The 17,485-nt window shown below is 39.8% G+C and overlaps 2 protein-coding genes across 11 annotated transcripts in view; one reads left to right on the top strand and one right to left on the bottom strand.

Annotated features, from left to right (window-relative positions):
* The window catches only part of RIOK3 (RIO kinase 3), a 910,199-nt gene that overhangs the window by 330,265 nt on the left and 562,449 nt on the right, over positions 1-17,485 (top strand). The gene's annotated exons all lie outside the window — the stretch shown is intronic.
* The window catches only part of OSBPL1A (oxysterol binding protein like 1A), a 154,461-nt gene that overhangs the window by 17,578 nt on the left and 119,398 nt on the right, over positions 1-17,485 (bottom strand). For all 10 annotated transcript variants that reach the window (XM_083451591.1, XM_083451593.1, XM_083451597.1 and 7 more), the window contains 4 exons: positions 14,302-14,464; positions 10,588-10,744; positions 1,136-1,211; positions 70-204 (listed from right to left, as the gene is read on the bottom strand). In XM_083451591.1, the coding sequence (XP_083307717.1) occupies positions 70-204; positions 1,136-1,211; positions 10,588-10,744; positions 14,302-14,464 (531 nt within the window). The remainder of the gene's footprint in view (positions 1-69; positions 205-1,135; positions 1,212-10,587; positions 10,745-14,301; positions 14,465-17,485) is intronic.

The raw sequence follows: 17,485 nt of genomic DNA, 5'->3' as shown, positions 1-17,485 counted from the left end.
TTATCTACCTGCATGAAACAGTATGCAACATTCAGAGAACACCAGATGCATTTATTTTGAGTAGAGTACCTGCATTCTTTCAACCGGGTCCAGAAGCGAACTGGCCTTATGAATTAAGTATGTATGCTCCATATATTCTGTCAGTCGCTGTAGGAAACTCAGTGGCTCGTTAAAAATTACTGGCATAGTGATCTTCGACAGCTCCTAGCAGAGTGTTAAAAGCATTTATTAAAAATGTTTACATATACTACTGTGCATTGCCAACATTAAGACTGGTATATGTCTTATCATAAAACACAGCTGGTACGTATTGGGGAAGGTAGAGGGTGATATGAAAGGAATGGGGGGGGGCAGGAACACTGCCTCCCTTTTAAACAACAGCCCGTACAGCATGCAACGGGTAGAGTACTGAAGTTGTACCAGGGAAACCTGGTTTCAAACCTGGTTTCCACTAAGCCATGAAACTCACAAAACAATTCCTAGTCCCTCACTCACTCTAATCTACATCACAGGGTGGTTGTGATGATAAAATGGGCAAGGCAAAGGACCACCCTAAGCTTGAGAATATTACTAAAACACAAATCATGAAAAGAGTTGAAAGAAGGCTGATTATTTTACAGTGAGCTGAAATAACACTTAGAAGGCATTAATGTAAAAGGGCCAGTATTAATTAAGCTGTAATTATTTTATTGTTAATTATTAATTACAATATTAATTATTTATTGCAGCATTAATTTATGAAGTGCCTAACAGGCACTGTATAAGAAATAAAAAAACCTAACAAGCTTTACCTGCAGGCTACAAACCAGAATTGATTCCCCCAACTTAACTTCTTCCAGATGTTTTGGACAAGAACTCGCATCATCCCTGACCATTGCTCATGCAGCTGCTGGCTGCAGCTGATAAAAGCTTGCCACAGCTGGCTGCAGCTGATAAAAGCTTGCCACACTTTTGTGACATTTGATTTTATATAAGACACACACCCATTTACTTCCGAAATGCATGCATACATCAGTCAGTCCTTAATTCTTTTATTCAAAAGTCAGGTTGGGGAGGAGGGATCAATAATCTATTACTACACATTTACTATAAAGACTATGATTAAGCTTTTTATTCAAAGCAATGCTTCACCTACCATTCCAATGCACTTTCTTAAGATGCTCCAAATACTGAAATCATTTCTGGAAAACATTGGAGAAGGCAAGCTTGTCCTAAATGGGGGGGGGAGGGGGGGCAAGAGACCAAGTTCATTAGACCTGAATAATATACTTTTAGTTTGCAGAATGTCTTTATTTGCAGAATGAAGAGAGTACACAATACTGACAGAACAGAAACCTGTACTACAACAGCCAACTGGTCTCCCAGCCCTCAATTTTTTCTATTCAAATAGGGCTCATGATACATCACTGATCACAAACCAGTTATGTACCTCAATATAAACCACCCAAATGTGCTGCATAGTAGCAATAAAGATAATGCAACTTCGGTTGGGTAACCAATTCAGACTGTTTTGTCACACAGGTAGTTGAGAGGATCTGTCCTCAATATAAAAGTATGAATAATTATACTAAATTTGGGTCTATGTAAGGCATTGTCATACATTTAATTAAGAACTACAGTACTTAAGGTTAAACAGCCCAGTATTCTGTATGAGTAACCACAGCTCAATCTGTAAAAGCATTTTTTTAAAAACAGGACTTTAAGAAAAGATGTGCAGCTGTGTAAACGTATTTCTGGAGCACGAGAGGTGGGTGGGTGACGTCCCACTTAATTCTGGACACTTGGTAAAGGCATTAAGTGTGTTAAGGAGCCTACCTTTGGGTGGGGGAAGCCTGTTCCATTTCCTTACTATGCAACTGCTTCCCCTAGTCTCATACAATTCAGTTGTGTGATGAAGTTGACTAGATTAGACTAGAAGCTGTCTGTGATCCAGACAAATTCACACCTAAGGAAGACTGTTCTGAACGGTGGGACATTATCTGGATGGCTCTCTCTTACTCTGTCCCTGCCCCAAATATATATTAAGCTGTCTTTTTTTTTTAAGCTAAAAAACCAGTTCTAACAGTGCCAAGAAAGAATGACTTTTCATGGTTGTCATCCAATGTGTTCCCGCAACAGTTGCGCTAGAATGTAGATGGGTATTGCAGCAGGTGCTAGTCATGCCTCTATAAGAATACCGTGAGAATTATTGCTTGAAGCAAAAAAGCCTACAAAACCAGTTCGACAAGAGCCCATAATGGAACAGGAAAAATGAACATGCATTATCACTGGAAGTACCGTATTTTTTGCTCTATAAGACGCATCAGACCACAAGACGCACCTAGTTTTTGGAGGAGGAAAACAATAAAAAAAACATTCTGAATCTCAGAAGCCAGAACAGCAAGAGGGATCGCTGCACAGTGAAAGGACAATCCCTCTTGCTGTTCTGGCTTCTGGGATAGCTGTGCAGCCTGCATTCACTCCATAAGACGCACACACATTTCCCCTTACTTTTTAGGAGGGAAAAAGTGAGTCTTATAGAGCAAAAAATACGGTAACTGTTCTACAATGCCACTGTCCAACTCCCTGAAAGATTATCCTTGTATAAAGCCTGCACTACAGCACCTTTCGGCACCAGATGTGTCTTCATTCCGCCAACAACAGAAAATACAAATGTTTTTACACTTGTATTATATATATTTTTTAAATCCCACCACCCACCACAACCACCAACTTAATTGCAAGTAGTTAGCTTTTAATCCTACATCTTAATCAAACTCACTAGAAGGGCTATTAACCTATCTCACAGGGTTGTGAGATTAAAGTAAGCAAAAACACCTGGTAACCTGCCAAAAGCCCTTATGGCAGGAAAACCTAACTTGTATTTATCCAGTTCTAATGGTGCAAAATACATTATTAATTTCTACATCAGGCCAACATTCAGTGAATTCCCCCCAACCCCCAATAAAGCACCGTTAGCATATAAGTCAGCATGAAAAATTGAATTTTTTTTAAGGGAACAATTTTAAGCTAGGTGGCCTTTAATATACTTGTGCACCAAAGAGATGCTGTCTTTCCAAGCATAATTTGCTCTTTTTTTAGTCACCAGACCTGGGGAATCCCAGTCTAAATACATTCCTTCTTCCAGTATTAAATAAGTGTGCTCTTTGTTTTTTTAAAGTAACACAAAACACAACCCTACATGTGCACTTGCTTCGTGTTATGATTTTCCTCAAAAGAACACCAAAATGAATAATCTGTTTATCGCTAAAAACACTTGACATTTTGTAACCGGGTGTTTTACCCCTTAATAGTAAGAAACACAATTGGAGAAAATTGTTCTTCACTTTCCTGAGAACAGTCATCCTGGGAGTACTGAGTTCAATCCTCATGCTATATGGAGACTGTTCAAACTAAATCTCTGCCTGCCACAAACAAAATCCTGTCCGAGTCTCTGAAAATAGTCCCAATTTCATAGTGTTGCTTCAACTTCCCTGTGCCCAACAGTAAGTCAGATGGCAGACTCCTGTCGTTGTAAAGTTGTTTTCCTGGATTTACTACCCATTTTGAGTGTACTTCTCTACTCAACAAACTGTTTCCAAGGATCCACTAAACAGATCCAGCCTGGTTCACTGGACCCCCAGAGTCTTTCCTCTTTTATTTTCCCTCCTTAGAGGAGACATGTTTTTGTGGCATCCTGGGCCACACTTGGTAGGGAGAAGCCAAAAGCTGGGAAATCCGCAAGGTTGCTTTGAACCTCCCCTTCAGATATTTTTCTGACTCCTATGGCCCTTGTCAGCAGCAAGTGAGCTTCCCCAGTACCACAGCCTTTAGGAACTCCAAGGGCATCATCACTAAGCAGGTCAGTCATTCAGCTCAAAACCTTAGAAATCACTCTTGTGAGAATTCACTCCCACAAGACTTGGGCCCTGCTTGTGGACTTCCCATAGGCATTTGGTTGGAGACTGTGAGAACAGCATGCTGGATTAGATGGGTATCTGTGTCCTGATCCAGTGGGTTTTATTTTGTCAAGTCTTTAGCTTCCTTTCACAATGCATTCTTTTCCCCCTCTCCCCTCTAATTATAGTATTGCGAGCTTAGCCCTATTTCGGAGAATGCTGCCCAGTGAAGAAAGAGGTCAGCAACGTCTCACACTGACAGTTTTCTCCTGTATCATGAATGAGCAACAGTCTGTCCCTGTTCTCTATGTTCTTAAACTACACAGCTCAGTTCCGGCCTGTGTACACCACTAAGGATATGCATGTTCAAATATTAGTGTTTCATTATTTTGTAACACAAGAGAAGGCAAGCCCACAGAAAGAGAAAGCAAATGCAGTGGAAAGTTGACAGAGAAGTTGGTTTTCTGCAACTTTCCATCAAGATTAATGCTAGATTGCACAAAATTGAAGGGGAAAGGAAACAACTGCACCCCAATAGCGAAGGTGGCTGTTAAGCACAACTTTGGGGGGGGGGCAACTGCATAGAAATAGAATAAAATGCTCTCAGCCACCATTCAAAATTTAATAGTAACATTATTTGGGAATACCACTCAATGCTTCCCATGTTACATGCTGCATTAGCCACATCTACACTACGTATTTCAAAACCAGTTTACCCATCAGGGCTTTCCCCCAAAGAACTCTGTGGAGATACCCAAAGCAGTCCATGTCCCTTTATACAACAATAGTTCAGGGCTCACCGGGTGGAAGCCATGAAGGTTAAAACAAGTTGACATTTAAAGTATAGACAAAAATATCACTTGTGAAACAGTAATGTGCCTAAGTTATATTTAGGGGACTTCTCTATCTGCCCACCCCCACCCCCATTAATAATTTTTACACCCCCACCCCGGCTAAGCTAAGAGTACTATATCTGGGAAGGAAGTACTGGTCCCTTCATAGGACAGGCCTGCATCCAGATAACATTTTGACTCCACTTGATGGGAGACAGGAAGGCCCCGTTATTAAGGCAAGTGCCCAGTCCAGGATATCTGAAAAAGAATTCACAAGTGAGACAGAAGTCTTCAATTTCAGAAAAAAAAACACTTGCATGACTCTAAAGCTCCTTAACAATATGCCTCCCTATACTTCTTTGCAACTATCATCAGCAACCAGCATTTATTACTTACTCCAGTGAAAAAGATCAGTTAAAAAAAAAAAAAAAGATTGTCAGAATTGATTTCATCCAAATTAGTGCAAAAAGGCAGGAAAATGTTTTCTAGTTTTAGAACTGCTTTCTTCAGTTACTCATCAGGATAGAGGGCAAGGTTTATATTGTTTATTTTACACTAATTTACCCTGCCCTTCAGCCAAAAAATGCCCCAGACCAGTTTACAGATCAATGCAAAACAATAGAGTCACCGCCCTCAGCGTTATAATTTAAAAAGACAACACAATGGAGAAATGATTCAGGAGGAATGAAGAAGTAAGACGATTTGGTTCAAGTTCTTAGTGTCAAGTTCTCTTAACAAACAGCTGGGGTAGAAAAATCCAAAGAGAGGCAGTCACTTGCCTCTCATTTGCAGCGATGAAGCGAGAGGCGCTTCCCTGCTATCGCTCGATGTAATGGCTGCCACCAGGTTGCAACGGTGAGAAAGAGGAACATGGTTTCTCAGCTTAATAGATTTTTAATTCTATGAAATATTTTGCTTTATTTCACAGTACTACATTTTGCATTCCTTATGCTATATGCCCTAAACGGCATGGTATTTATTAACTCACCAAAGCAGCTAACTATGGGCCTCCCAATTTCAATAGAGTTTCAGTGAATAAAGAGGGAAGCGTTATACTAAGGAAGCGTGTGTTCTGTCTCAATAAGCGCATTCCTTGCACAGGTTATTTGCAGAAGACAAGCTGACACTAGTGTTTAACTTGAGCAATGCTTTTTAAAAAAACAAAACAAAACATTGTACCACTTTTACTGCTGCAATTTTGAAGGGGTACATGTGTATGTCTGAGTAACGCTTCTAGCAGTTGTTGTAGCGAATGCTTGGTTTATTTGACAACAGTAAAAAGACCTGCATTTTCATGGCAATAAAAATAAAGGCATAACCTTCAAAAACTGGCCAGGTGAATGTTCCAGTAAGTCAAAAAAACAACAACAAAAGAACAGTAGATAAGTTGACGAAGCCCATGGAACTTGATCAAAATGGATCTGGAGCACATCCTGGCATAGTGACCTAAAAAAGACTGATCTACGAGTCCCCAGGTAATGGGATTGCCTCAGTCAGGAACCCAAGAGATGGCTTTAGCCAAGCCACACTCTCAGCCTCCACCTGCCATATGGGTACAATAGTTACCTACCTTACAGTATTGTTTTAGCGATGACAGCAGGGTATGCTGTGTGAAAGCACTTTTCGCTAGCATCATCATCTCATTATTACGGAACTCATGTAGGACCTACAACAAAGTGTTGCTGTGTGGAATGCTCCTGTTCAGGGTTCCAGCCAGACATGCCCAGGATTTCCCAGGATACGCCAATTTCACCACCATCCTGGTTTTCCATTTCCCTTCCTTCAACTGTCAGCCAGAGTTCTGTGGTCACTGACATTCTCAGTTTTCACTGGGCAGCTCTTGGCATTTGCCCCTCTTAAAGCTCCCCCCCCCCCAAACCATTCTGCAAACATTGGGGTTTCTTTTCCATGTCTCCCATCTGCTCCCAGGCATGCTGAAACTTCCCTCTTGCACGCTGATGGTGCTATTTTGGCTAGATGAGGAAAATTGAGTTCACTATTAATGTATAGAATGTACAGGAGAGAACATGCCCAAGAGTCAGGAACTTCGAATGAAAATTCCAGTCTGATCTACTCGTCTCATAAAAGCCATATTTACAGTTTACATCCAGTTTCACTATGCTATACCAATGGCTTGCATGTCTTAAATAACATGATTAGTACAAGCTGCATATGGTTTGTATCAAATGGCAAATATTCTTTTCTGCTTCAGATCATGTACTCTTTCAACGTTAGTTATGTATTGTCAACAATGAAAAATTCCAAGAGTTTGAGCATGCCAATTATCTCAAGCAACCGATAGCAAATGCCTAAGTTTAGCACCACGGACACAGAAAAACAAGCAACAAGACACATTCTTTGCACATGAAGCTGGCTTTAGCTCTCCTTTCACCTATTCTAGTTACTTCTCATATTCAAGGCTAAATTTTACAGGACAGTATTCTTTAATGTTTAAATTTGAATGATTCTGTAGTGCGGCTATATGGAGCTAGTTAAGCACCTACAAGGTACACCCCATTACATATCATGGAGGTCCCTCAACACATCTTCATAGACTGAACCTGTGGCCAGACTTCCCTCAAACTGTTTGGACTATTTTACCCCTCCCCCCGCACCCCAGACCATCCAAGATAATCTTTTGGACTAGATGGAAGGCATGGTACAACAATTATTTTATCTTCAGCCATGTTTGGAGCACTGTATAAAGACCAACCTTACCACCTTCCTCCCCGTTCTTCCCACTTCACAATCCCTTACCCCCCATCCAACCAAGAGTCAATAAACCAGCTTCGTGTCATTCAAGAAACTAACAGCATTTGAAGTGCTACAAATGGACTGAACTTCAGCATCCATTTAAGTCCCAAGACGAGGGGCAAGCAGCATCTCAATTCTGAAACTCTGAAGTTACTTGAGTGTATAGTTTGTGTCACTAGACATAGCCCTAATAGCACAGAAATTAAGGCAGATGGGAGAGAGAGTGGTACATGGCCTTTATTTTGGCAGAGGCCAACACGTCACCTCCTGGTAGTACCAGCAAAGCACAGAATCTTTAACCAGAAGGGGTCCTCCTTCCTGTTGCAATCACAAAAAAACAAGTACAGTACAAGACCTCATAGGGAGTGAGAGCTGCAGCCAATTAGTAGCACTTCCTTCAGCATGCCACTTATTGCACATAGACACAAACAGCTGAGAAAATCAGTTAACATGCTTTTTTCTTTTCTTTTTGTAGAACAGGAGTTGTTTCTACGTTTACATACAGGTGGTTCCATTCCTGACCTGTGTGTGCAAGTGGAGTTTGCATAAGCCCGCCCTGCCCCCCGTTCCACCCCACTTTGGGACCACTTCCGGGTTGGCAGCAATGAGTGTGTGCGTAATCACATGTCAATCCGATGCGCATAAAATGGTCACTGCCTGTACTTGGGATAATGAACGTTATTTACATGTCTGGCTCACTGATAAGCCCCCAGTTAGCCTTTGTATATTTGGGGCTTTTAAAATATTGTTACAAGGTATCATTATGGAAGTTTAAATATTTTTGCTTTTTGAAATCAGCACCCTAGAGTCATTAGCAACTTTTCTTACCTCTTCTCATTGCTGACACCAATGCTGAACCGGGATTATGCCAGTGTCAATGTGATTATGACAGAGTAACACGGTCAGAATTGCCCCTCCAATCTATTACACTTCAAAATGAACTTCCACTGAGGAAAACTGAGCAGCCAGTTTCTTGTTCCGTTTTAAAAATGAAATGGCACAGTAACAAGTGACAAACACACAGACAAAAAGACACTACTAGGCCTGTGCATGTGTTCAGTTATTTCCCCCCATCCTTGTTTCAGAACTACACATAATGTAAGCCTAAGTATGAGAACCCAGAAGTGAACGTGTCAGATGAAATGACAACTCGTTCCCAAGACTAACTGGTTTGCTACGTTCTTAACAGAAAAGTCACATGCCGCATGCAAAACATGTCCAATTCCAAACTTTGGCAGAATGTCTTTTCTGTATGTAATACAAACATCACTGTGGTTCTAGAATCATGACAGATATTTATTTACAATTTTTACCATAAAAGTATGTTCACCTTAGTGTTGTATCAAAGCTACATTTAAAATTACACATGCATTTCCTCCCCTTATATTTAGTTATAAATGCAAACATAAAACACTCAGACAAACCATGGTAAAACATTGCCCACATAAATGTATGTTACAACAGTAGTCACGGTATGACAAGAGAAGAAAACAGTACAAGAATCCCAAGACAACTGAACAGCTTCATCCCCTGAGGAAGTTTGCTCCAAGGCAAAATTTAGATTGGTTTTCCCACAGAGCTCTGAGAATCTGCATCAATATACAGTACTTGCAGACACCAATTCCCTAAATAGCGCCAGATGACAGGTCAGATATTGCAATATAGTTCACAAAGAGATGTGAGCTGGAAAGTTAAAAAAGAATACACCCTAGCTGCATTTTTAAAACACTACCAAAAAGTCCATTAAAAAAACAGCAAGAGACATAATTATTGCTGAATAAGGGTATGGGGGCAAAAGTAGAGAGATGTAAAAAAAAAAAAAAAAAAAAAGTGACCAAAAAGCCTAATGAGAGACATCTGTAGTGGAAAGAAGAGAAATGCCAGGGGACTGGGGAACAAATAAGAGCTTGGCGGCTCTTGTCACCTCTTGTTTACCATTTTGGCAATAGAGTTTTACAACAAGCATTGTGGAAAGCTGCCAAATTGCAGATTGTTTCCTATAGTTAGAGCTGCTTTGAGCTTATCTTTGCTGCCTAGCAAAAAAATCATTTGATAAAGGACCCTAATCCTTCCTTTCTCCACTGAATGAACACTGTGCTAACTGCATTAACAGGACTATCTTATCTAACGTGAGAAGGGGCATGGGAGATGAAGTGGGGAGTGCTGGTTATCATTTATTAAACAGAGTCAATCGGGTGGGTGGGTGGGTGTGTGTGGAATTTTGACTGCTTATTCGTTTAAATTTCATTGTGCCTAGAAATTCTGAAATATTTCTACATTCCTACAACAATTGTGGGTGAAGACATGACAGGTTTCGTTCTGCACACAAGCCATGGTGCCATTTTGCGGTGATCAGAATGCATTAAATTGAGCCAAGAGGCAAGCATGGAAATGTTGATACATATGAGAGTGAAACGTATTTAAACCGAACTCTCTCTCTTGAATTTGTCTTCAGCAAATAAAATAAGGTCACCATCTTTATGCTAAGCAACTGGTGATAGTGAAACAGTGGAAGTAAAAAATAAATGTGCACATATTAAATTCTCTCTGCATTGAAACCTGAGAAATAAGGTGCAGTATTTGTTACATGTCACAGGGGATCTATTGTCCTCCTGTTACATGTAAAAAAGTTAAGAACAGATGAAGCAGAAGATGTGTGACATTTGTCTTCAATATGAGCTCTTGCTTTTGATGTTTTTTGTTTGCAAAAACGTATTGAAATATCTGGCCAATACTAGCATTGAATGAATGATAATGCAAAGGCGATCAGGTAACTGGAAACTTTTTTTAAAAAAGCAGTAAGAGACCCACATTAAAAAAACATGAAGAAACAAGAGACAAGTATTGATGTCAGTGAGACAAATTTAAATGAGCCAGAAACATGCATTGTTAAGAATTCATGTATTTCATTTGCAACATGGTGTAGTCACATCAATGTACCTCACTTTTTAAAAAAATGTTAACAACAAAAAAGATGATCTCATATTAATGAACTTCTGTTCCACCACTGTTCAAGGGGAAAGCCAGAAGTATCCCCAAGTATCTTTTATAGATACCACATTTGGGTTTTTTTTTTCTAGCACAGCAGTAAAGGTTGCAGCCTCTCTAGACAAAAATCCTACCTGTGTTTTTTGATGCCATTTGACAGAGTCTCTCCAGTTTTACAGGTCTTTTCTCCAGACATGTCAGATGTTATAGTGTCACTAGAATCCACGCTGTCTTCTAATGAGTAAGTTGTCACAGTTTCAAATCCACTCAATGATTTTTCGGATTCTGAATCTGTAAGACAGATGAACGCCAAATGAGACACACTTCAGGCTAGCCTTTCGCAGGCTAATGGACACCTCCTTTGCACAGCGTAATGAAACTTAAGTAGCCTATGGTGTACTGATGACAGCATTTGTCCAGTGAAAACTTAGTACAAGTAGAGACTGAGTCTCTGAAAGAACATGGGTGAGCAAATTGTTCAGCGCCAAGGATTATACAAAGATGGGAATGTGAGCAGGGACAGACAAGTACAGGGTACCAGCAAAACATCTTACCAACTCCTAAACTTAGGCCCGCTACAGGCGTGATATTAGCCTATCCTTTAACCATACTTATTGGAATCACAATTAAGATACGAGTTCCTACACAACTCTTTGTTTCATAGTTTTAGTATGAGAATCCAGCCTTTTCCTCTAGGTGTGTCGTTTAATTCCTGTGCTACTAATTAAATTTAACACCAGGTTAACACCTGAGTTAATTTTTTTTTTTAATGTGCATCAAGATTTTTCAAACTAATATGCCCCAACAATAAAGGATAAAAACATAGTGAAACACAGCTGGACACATTAAAGCAAATATACTCACCAGCAAGTCCAACCCAACGAGGAAAGGAAAACATTTTTTCTTACCAACTATGCTAAACATGGTAAATGAGCACAACGTGCATTCGTATTGGTTACACACATAACAATCCTTTGAAATACACTCAACAAGGACCGGCATTTCTCTGAATCATACCCATCTGGCAGATGCCCAGGATTTCCGTTATCAGCTGCATCTACACATTACTACAAGTTCCATGACCTTCCTTCACCCAAATGGGTAGCAAAGCCAACTAGGCAATGCTATTCAGGGCCAGTGGAACTCTATTTTTAAATGTGGAGTACAAAATCTCACCAACTGTGTGTGTGTGTGTGTGTGTGTGTACGCCCCCCCCCCAATTCAGATTTGCATTTGCTATTTTAAACACACTTATTTGTACTTTTACCAGCCATAGGGAGGAGGTGGTATCTAAAGAGCTTGGAACCCACCACCAACAATCCTAGGCTTCATATTTTCCCCAGAGACTGAGGGTGTGTTTTTTCTTCCAGTGTCTGGCAAAACCCAGTTTAGTCACTTACTTTCTATCCCAGCTACAAACACAGAAAAGGAACTGAGGACAGCACACAGACCTTTTGCATAAATGTTTACAGTTTGTGCTATAAACAAATCTGATCAAAGCAAACACTATGTTTGCATAGATGGCAATGCAAAATTTCAAGAGCTGGAATATATTGGCTGTTTTTTATGTATGGATATTAACAGTCCAAGACACTTGGAGACATGGAAGACAGGATGGAAGCAGATTCTTCAGATCATGAAACAGGCTCATAACCTTCCCTTTACAGTCAGTTATTCCTAGTGTTAGATACCAAAATGTACAGGAGAGTTCTCTTACTACATTTTAATACTTCTGTGGTGCAGATATTAGCTAGCTAGCTGTCTACTAGGTAAGTCCTATTATACTAAACATGCAGTCTTCTTTTTTTTAAGGCAACTAGCTGCTGAGCAAGCTGTTCTATAAGGCACAAGTGAAGCTTTACAGGTTAATTATGGTGCACAGGAAACTATTCAGGTAATACAAGAGACCTTAGGGTTGCATAATTCCTGATCTCCTGACAGACATCCCAAGTTGACAGGGAGCTTTACTTTTCAAAAGAGTTTGCTATCGTGGATATAAGATTGTAAACAGACTCTTCCTATCCACTTACAGAAGGACAGCATAACAAGACAAATGTATTAATTTAGGTAAGTCCGTAAAACAAGGGATTTGTATGGTTCCAGGTGACCTGCCAATTGTAAAGTCTTACAGCAATTAATTAAAATTGCAGCTTACAAGGCCCATAATACACAGTTTCAAGTGAAAACAAATAGCCTACATTTCTCCTCTCTCTTAGAGCCAAGCTTATTTTTTATTTTTGCTTTATCTGCCCAAGATGATTGTTTTCTTGTGAATTTTCAATCCCTTTCATACAAAGGAACTGTCCTTATTCCCACCCAGTTATTTTATTTGGATCAAGCAACTGTAATATTCCAGAATAATTGCATTTCAGTAACCGACGACTTGGTGCAGTATTAAAATTTGATCATGTTATCAAACTTCACAAACAAATGAGAAATTACATTCCCTTGAAACAGCAGCACTCAGATGGAGTCCAACCCCCTCACAACCCAGCCAGATGAGCAAGGTATAAATAACAATAATAACCTATATCCCAGACAACCCTGTTCTTCCACCAGAATGGTTTCCTTAAGTTCTGATAGATTTTACCTTCTGGCACAGTCACTAAATTTGTCTGTGTTATATTTCTACATATCAGAAGACACTTATGGTATGCATGCACACATTAGGAGCAGCTGTGTTGTCTTTCAGGTTCCGTGAAAGGCCTTTGATAAATAATTTTCACAAGACAATTTAATGCTGAGAAACAATCATCAACAAGACAAATGGCTACTAGGCAGACCATAGCCTCTTGCTTAACGACATTTTCTCACTGCCTGTAGAGAAGTAACACATAGAAGGTTCTTAAGCAAGCTAGCCAAACCACGCATTCTCTCCAGCATTTCTTGACCTTGGTGAGGGGTTTTGCTGGTGGCAAAACCTCTCTCAAATGCTTTGGTAGCTTAATAAAGTTTACAAAAGGGAAACTGCGTTCAGTTTCATTTATGCCTCCCACTCAATTGATCAGCATGCAGATTCCAACCCACATTGCACCCCTCATTCTCAGAGAACAGGCTTTTTCCTTCAGTCATTATCCAAAAATAGGAATCAAACAAAGAGGTCTGGTTCTTATTTTCTGCAGAGGACACATTATACATGGTCAAGACAACTACTTGTCCATTCTAAGATGACCCTGAAATCCTAGCCAGCTGAATGGTTTCAGTAGCAGAAACCTATTTGAACACCTAGTTTATTACAGCGCATTTCTCCTCACAACAGTACAATTCAATTTAATCTAATGCATTTTGGTCGGGCAAGCTAGAAATTGTGTGTATTATATTTTAATCTGTTTTTAGACACTGAACATGGGTTTTTAAAGTGTTACTTCTCCTGAGCCTGCACCAACCACATTTTTGTTTTTGAATCATGATCTAAATTCATTTTTCATTAGCTTGTCCTTGTCTGTAGATGGAAAAGGCAAGAGACAGATGGCAAAAAGCAGCCAGGCTAGGAGTGACCGTGGCTCTTATAAAAATTGAGCTCTATTGTATATAAACCAAGATTTACATACCTACTACTTATAGAGTAAACAATTCATTACTCCAAATCCAGTTACAGCTGTTCGCACCCAAATCTAGCTACTTTTGCCCCTTTCAACATATTCTTCCTAGCCAGAGTCAAAATTTATACTGCAAACTACTTGTGACAGGATAGGCCTTTTCTTCTGTTCATTACTCTGAGAAGTCAAGGTGTGTGTATATATGCATATGTTTATACATAAACACACAAATACACACACACCCTTGACCCTGGTCTTTTAAAGGAAAAAAAACCCCTAACGTTTTAGTTTTCTATGTCACACACTTACCTGAAACAGCATCATAGAACTGTTCCTCACTAAAGATGCTCAGAGGTGGTGACCCTTTGACCAGTGACTGCTCTAATTCATGGTGTTCAGTAGCTAGTGTTTCTAAAGCTTCAGATAAGATCTTGTTTTTCTCTTGCTCATGCTCCAGTTTCAGATTCCTCACCTATAAGTAGAAACATGTATGAATAAAATCTCATCTCTCCCAAGAACGTGAAACTCAAGGCTATTTCAAGAATAGGCTCCAGTTTGCTAACTAAACCATGTCAACAAGCTCAGAGAAGTGGATTAAGATGACCAGGGAACTTCGCCATGAAGTTTTGTCTCACCATTTTAATGTGTCGCAGAATAGGAAAGCTTACAAAAAGAATTTGTCTAAGCAAAAATTGGCAACTAAAACTGAAGGCGCTATGAAAGGCAAAGCAAGTTTCCTATTAATCAGTTAATGCAACTTTTGTATAATTCATGGAACTGCTAGTATGAGCTTGGGGGTAACACAACAGGCTCTTCTAAGCCTATGATTCTATGAAGTTCAGTTAGTCCTGAATGCAGCTCCTTAGCTATTGGCAACTCTAAGTGTATTATGTCATTATTACTGAGTTCCACTGACAGGCAGTTTCTTTCCCGGTTTTATTTAACATATTGGTACTGAATTTTAAACCAAAAAATGATTGGCCTAGGATCCCTCAGAAAGCCTTCTGGCATTATCAGTCTTCTAATACATTGTGGTCTATAGTGGCGGCTCTGTTTCAAATTCCTTTACAATGATTTATTTATAATGCTATATTTCTATACTGCCTTTCATCAGGATTCCAGGGAGGTTTGCATTATTCACATTAAACAAAATTAAATTTTACAACAGTGACAAAACCAATTACCATAAAAGCACTGTTTTTCTGCAGCAGCATGGTATGTCAACGATAGCTGGTGTCACCCACCAACCTAATTTACCCCAAGGCCTAGGTGAAAAGATGGGTGTTAAAGACAACAGTGAAACTCCACTAACAAAGGCACTCTATGCACCTCCAAGAGGAGGGAGTTCCATAAACAGAGGGCCACTACAGAGAAGGCCCTGCAGATTCAAATTAGAACGTTCATAAATCAGGCCATTCTTTGCAGCAGTGTTTTCCTTGAGCGTTCTACAAGACAGGCTCACCGTATGAAGTCTATTGTGGAATTAAAGGAAAATTGACGGTAGGTACATTTATTTATTTATTTAATGTGTATACCACCCTTCATCTGAAGATCACAGGGCAGTTCACAACATAAAAATACAAAATCAAAACACAAAATACATAGTAAAACCGAAGCAAAATAAACCAATAACACCCTCTTCCACAGACACATTTAAAAGGTCACAGAATGTTAATCAGCAAAACGCCTGGTTAAAGAGAAAAGCTTTCATCTGGTGCCTTAATATATGTAATGAAAGCACCAGGCAAGCATCATTGAGGAGACCATTCCACAAATGAGGTGTCACCTCAGAAAAGGCCCGTTTCCATGTTGCCACCCTCCATATCCCTCTTTCTGTCCCTAATATATTGTAAGAACAACTGTACGAGCAGAATGGCAGGATTGTGCCCATCATACAGGCCAAGTCTGATTTATTTGAAGCCCTATATTTCTGTATACGGTACTTCACATGTTTCATATCTACAGCAGTGAACTAGAGATATATGTGCAATACTGATGAAACTTAGTATGAGAAGTTAAAGAAGCAGCTACAGCTTTGAACAAGAGGCTGAAACTGGGGAGGCAATGCGCAGTTTAATATTGTCCTCCACCCAAATAAACTTCCATGACGGAAAGACTGCTCATAGTCATTACCAGAGTCATTTAAGTGAATTAACCCTTAAAATTATAGTTTTCTATTTAACATTGTGTCTTTAAGGGCAGCTAAAAGTATTATTGTTTATGCTGAAGTAACCTGAACCACCAGTACCAATTGGTACTGGTGCACATAAAATATGGGTTGTACCAAATGACAGCTCCCAGTACCACCTCCTATGGCTGTTCCAAAGAGGTTCCCTAATTCTCTGGAACATATTTTGGAGGGGTGTAGAAGGAAAGTGAAGTCATCGCAGAGAGAAAGGGGGAAAGTACATCTCCCCCTCTGTCTGGTGTTAATGGAAGCCTCCTCTGGAGCGAAGGGCCTTCTGTAAGGAGAGAAATACTACCCTGCAATTGAATATTTTTTGCCAACTTTAAACAGAGGGCCTTGATCTATCACCAAGTTGTTTCAAGTATCGACATAAACCTATTAACTGATTAATTTGGTGATGAAAAAAGTGGTGCTTTAGATCCCCAAATATCACTTATTTTCCCACATGGTCATATGCTAGGGTCCACAGAAAAGGTATGTTTTTCCTGTTTGTAGTGCACACTTTGGTCAAAAATGGTAAGGGAAAAGAACTGACCCGGGGGGGGGGGGGATATACCGTATATATAATAAAATTCAGAACAAGATTTAATTAAGAATTACCATGTACCCTGGAAGAGTTACAAAATCTTGGTGCAAATTTCTATGTCAAATAGTAACAAACTGGAGCAAATTCCACTGCCTTACATTATAATTTGCATTCTGCACTTTATCTTATCGCCATCTGGACTGAAGGAGGCAGGAACAGCAACATTCTGGATCTCATGAATTTGGATGTAACGATTGTGAGTATGCTCTTGGCAGCAGGTCTTTTTAAAGATCCAGTTAAAAGATCTCAAGTAGCAGGATTAGAAAACACATTAACTTGAAAGACTGGAGAGCTGCTGCCAGCCAGAGCACACAATCACCTGGGCTCCAGGCTATTCACTGAATGATCCACTCAACAGCTGAAAACTACATATTCACTTGCAAAGCTGGGGACATTGAGCTGCATGGCCAGGGCTGTACTAACAGATGCTTTTTATTTGTAGGAAGCCTTTCAACAGTCTCATTCAGTGAACAGTGTGGGCATGATTGCGATAGGATCCATATGCACAAATGCACCATCTTGTCGAACAAGAACAAATCATACACAGTATCCAACTTGTGCATCACAACCATGAAAAGGGCTGCAAACACAATGCACAAAAAGGGTTTCAAAAACCCAGCAAATGGGTGGGAACTGAAATATTCCTCGCCCTGGGTGCCATTTGGAGTAGGGCCAGCCCTGTAACACATAAGCAAGGCTTATACACTTCCACATCTTTC

This window comes from Podarcis tiliguerta (genome assembly GCF_965153285.1).
Source record: "Podarcis tiliguerta genome assembly, chromosome: 7".
NCBI classification, from domain to species: Eukaryota; Metazoa; Chordata; class Lepidosauria; order Squamata; family Lacertidae; genus Podarcis; species Podarcis tiliguerta.
Note: the sequence above shows the minus strand (reverse complement) of the source record. Positions and strands in the feature narration are given on the sequence as shown.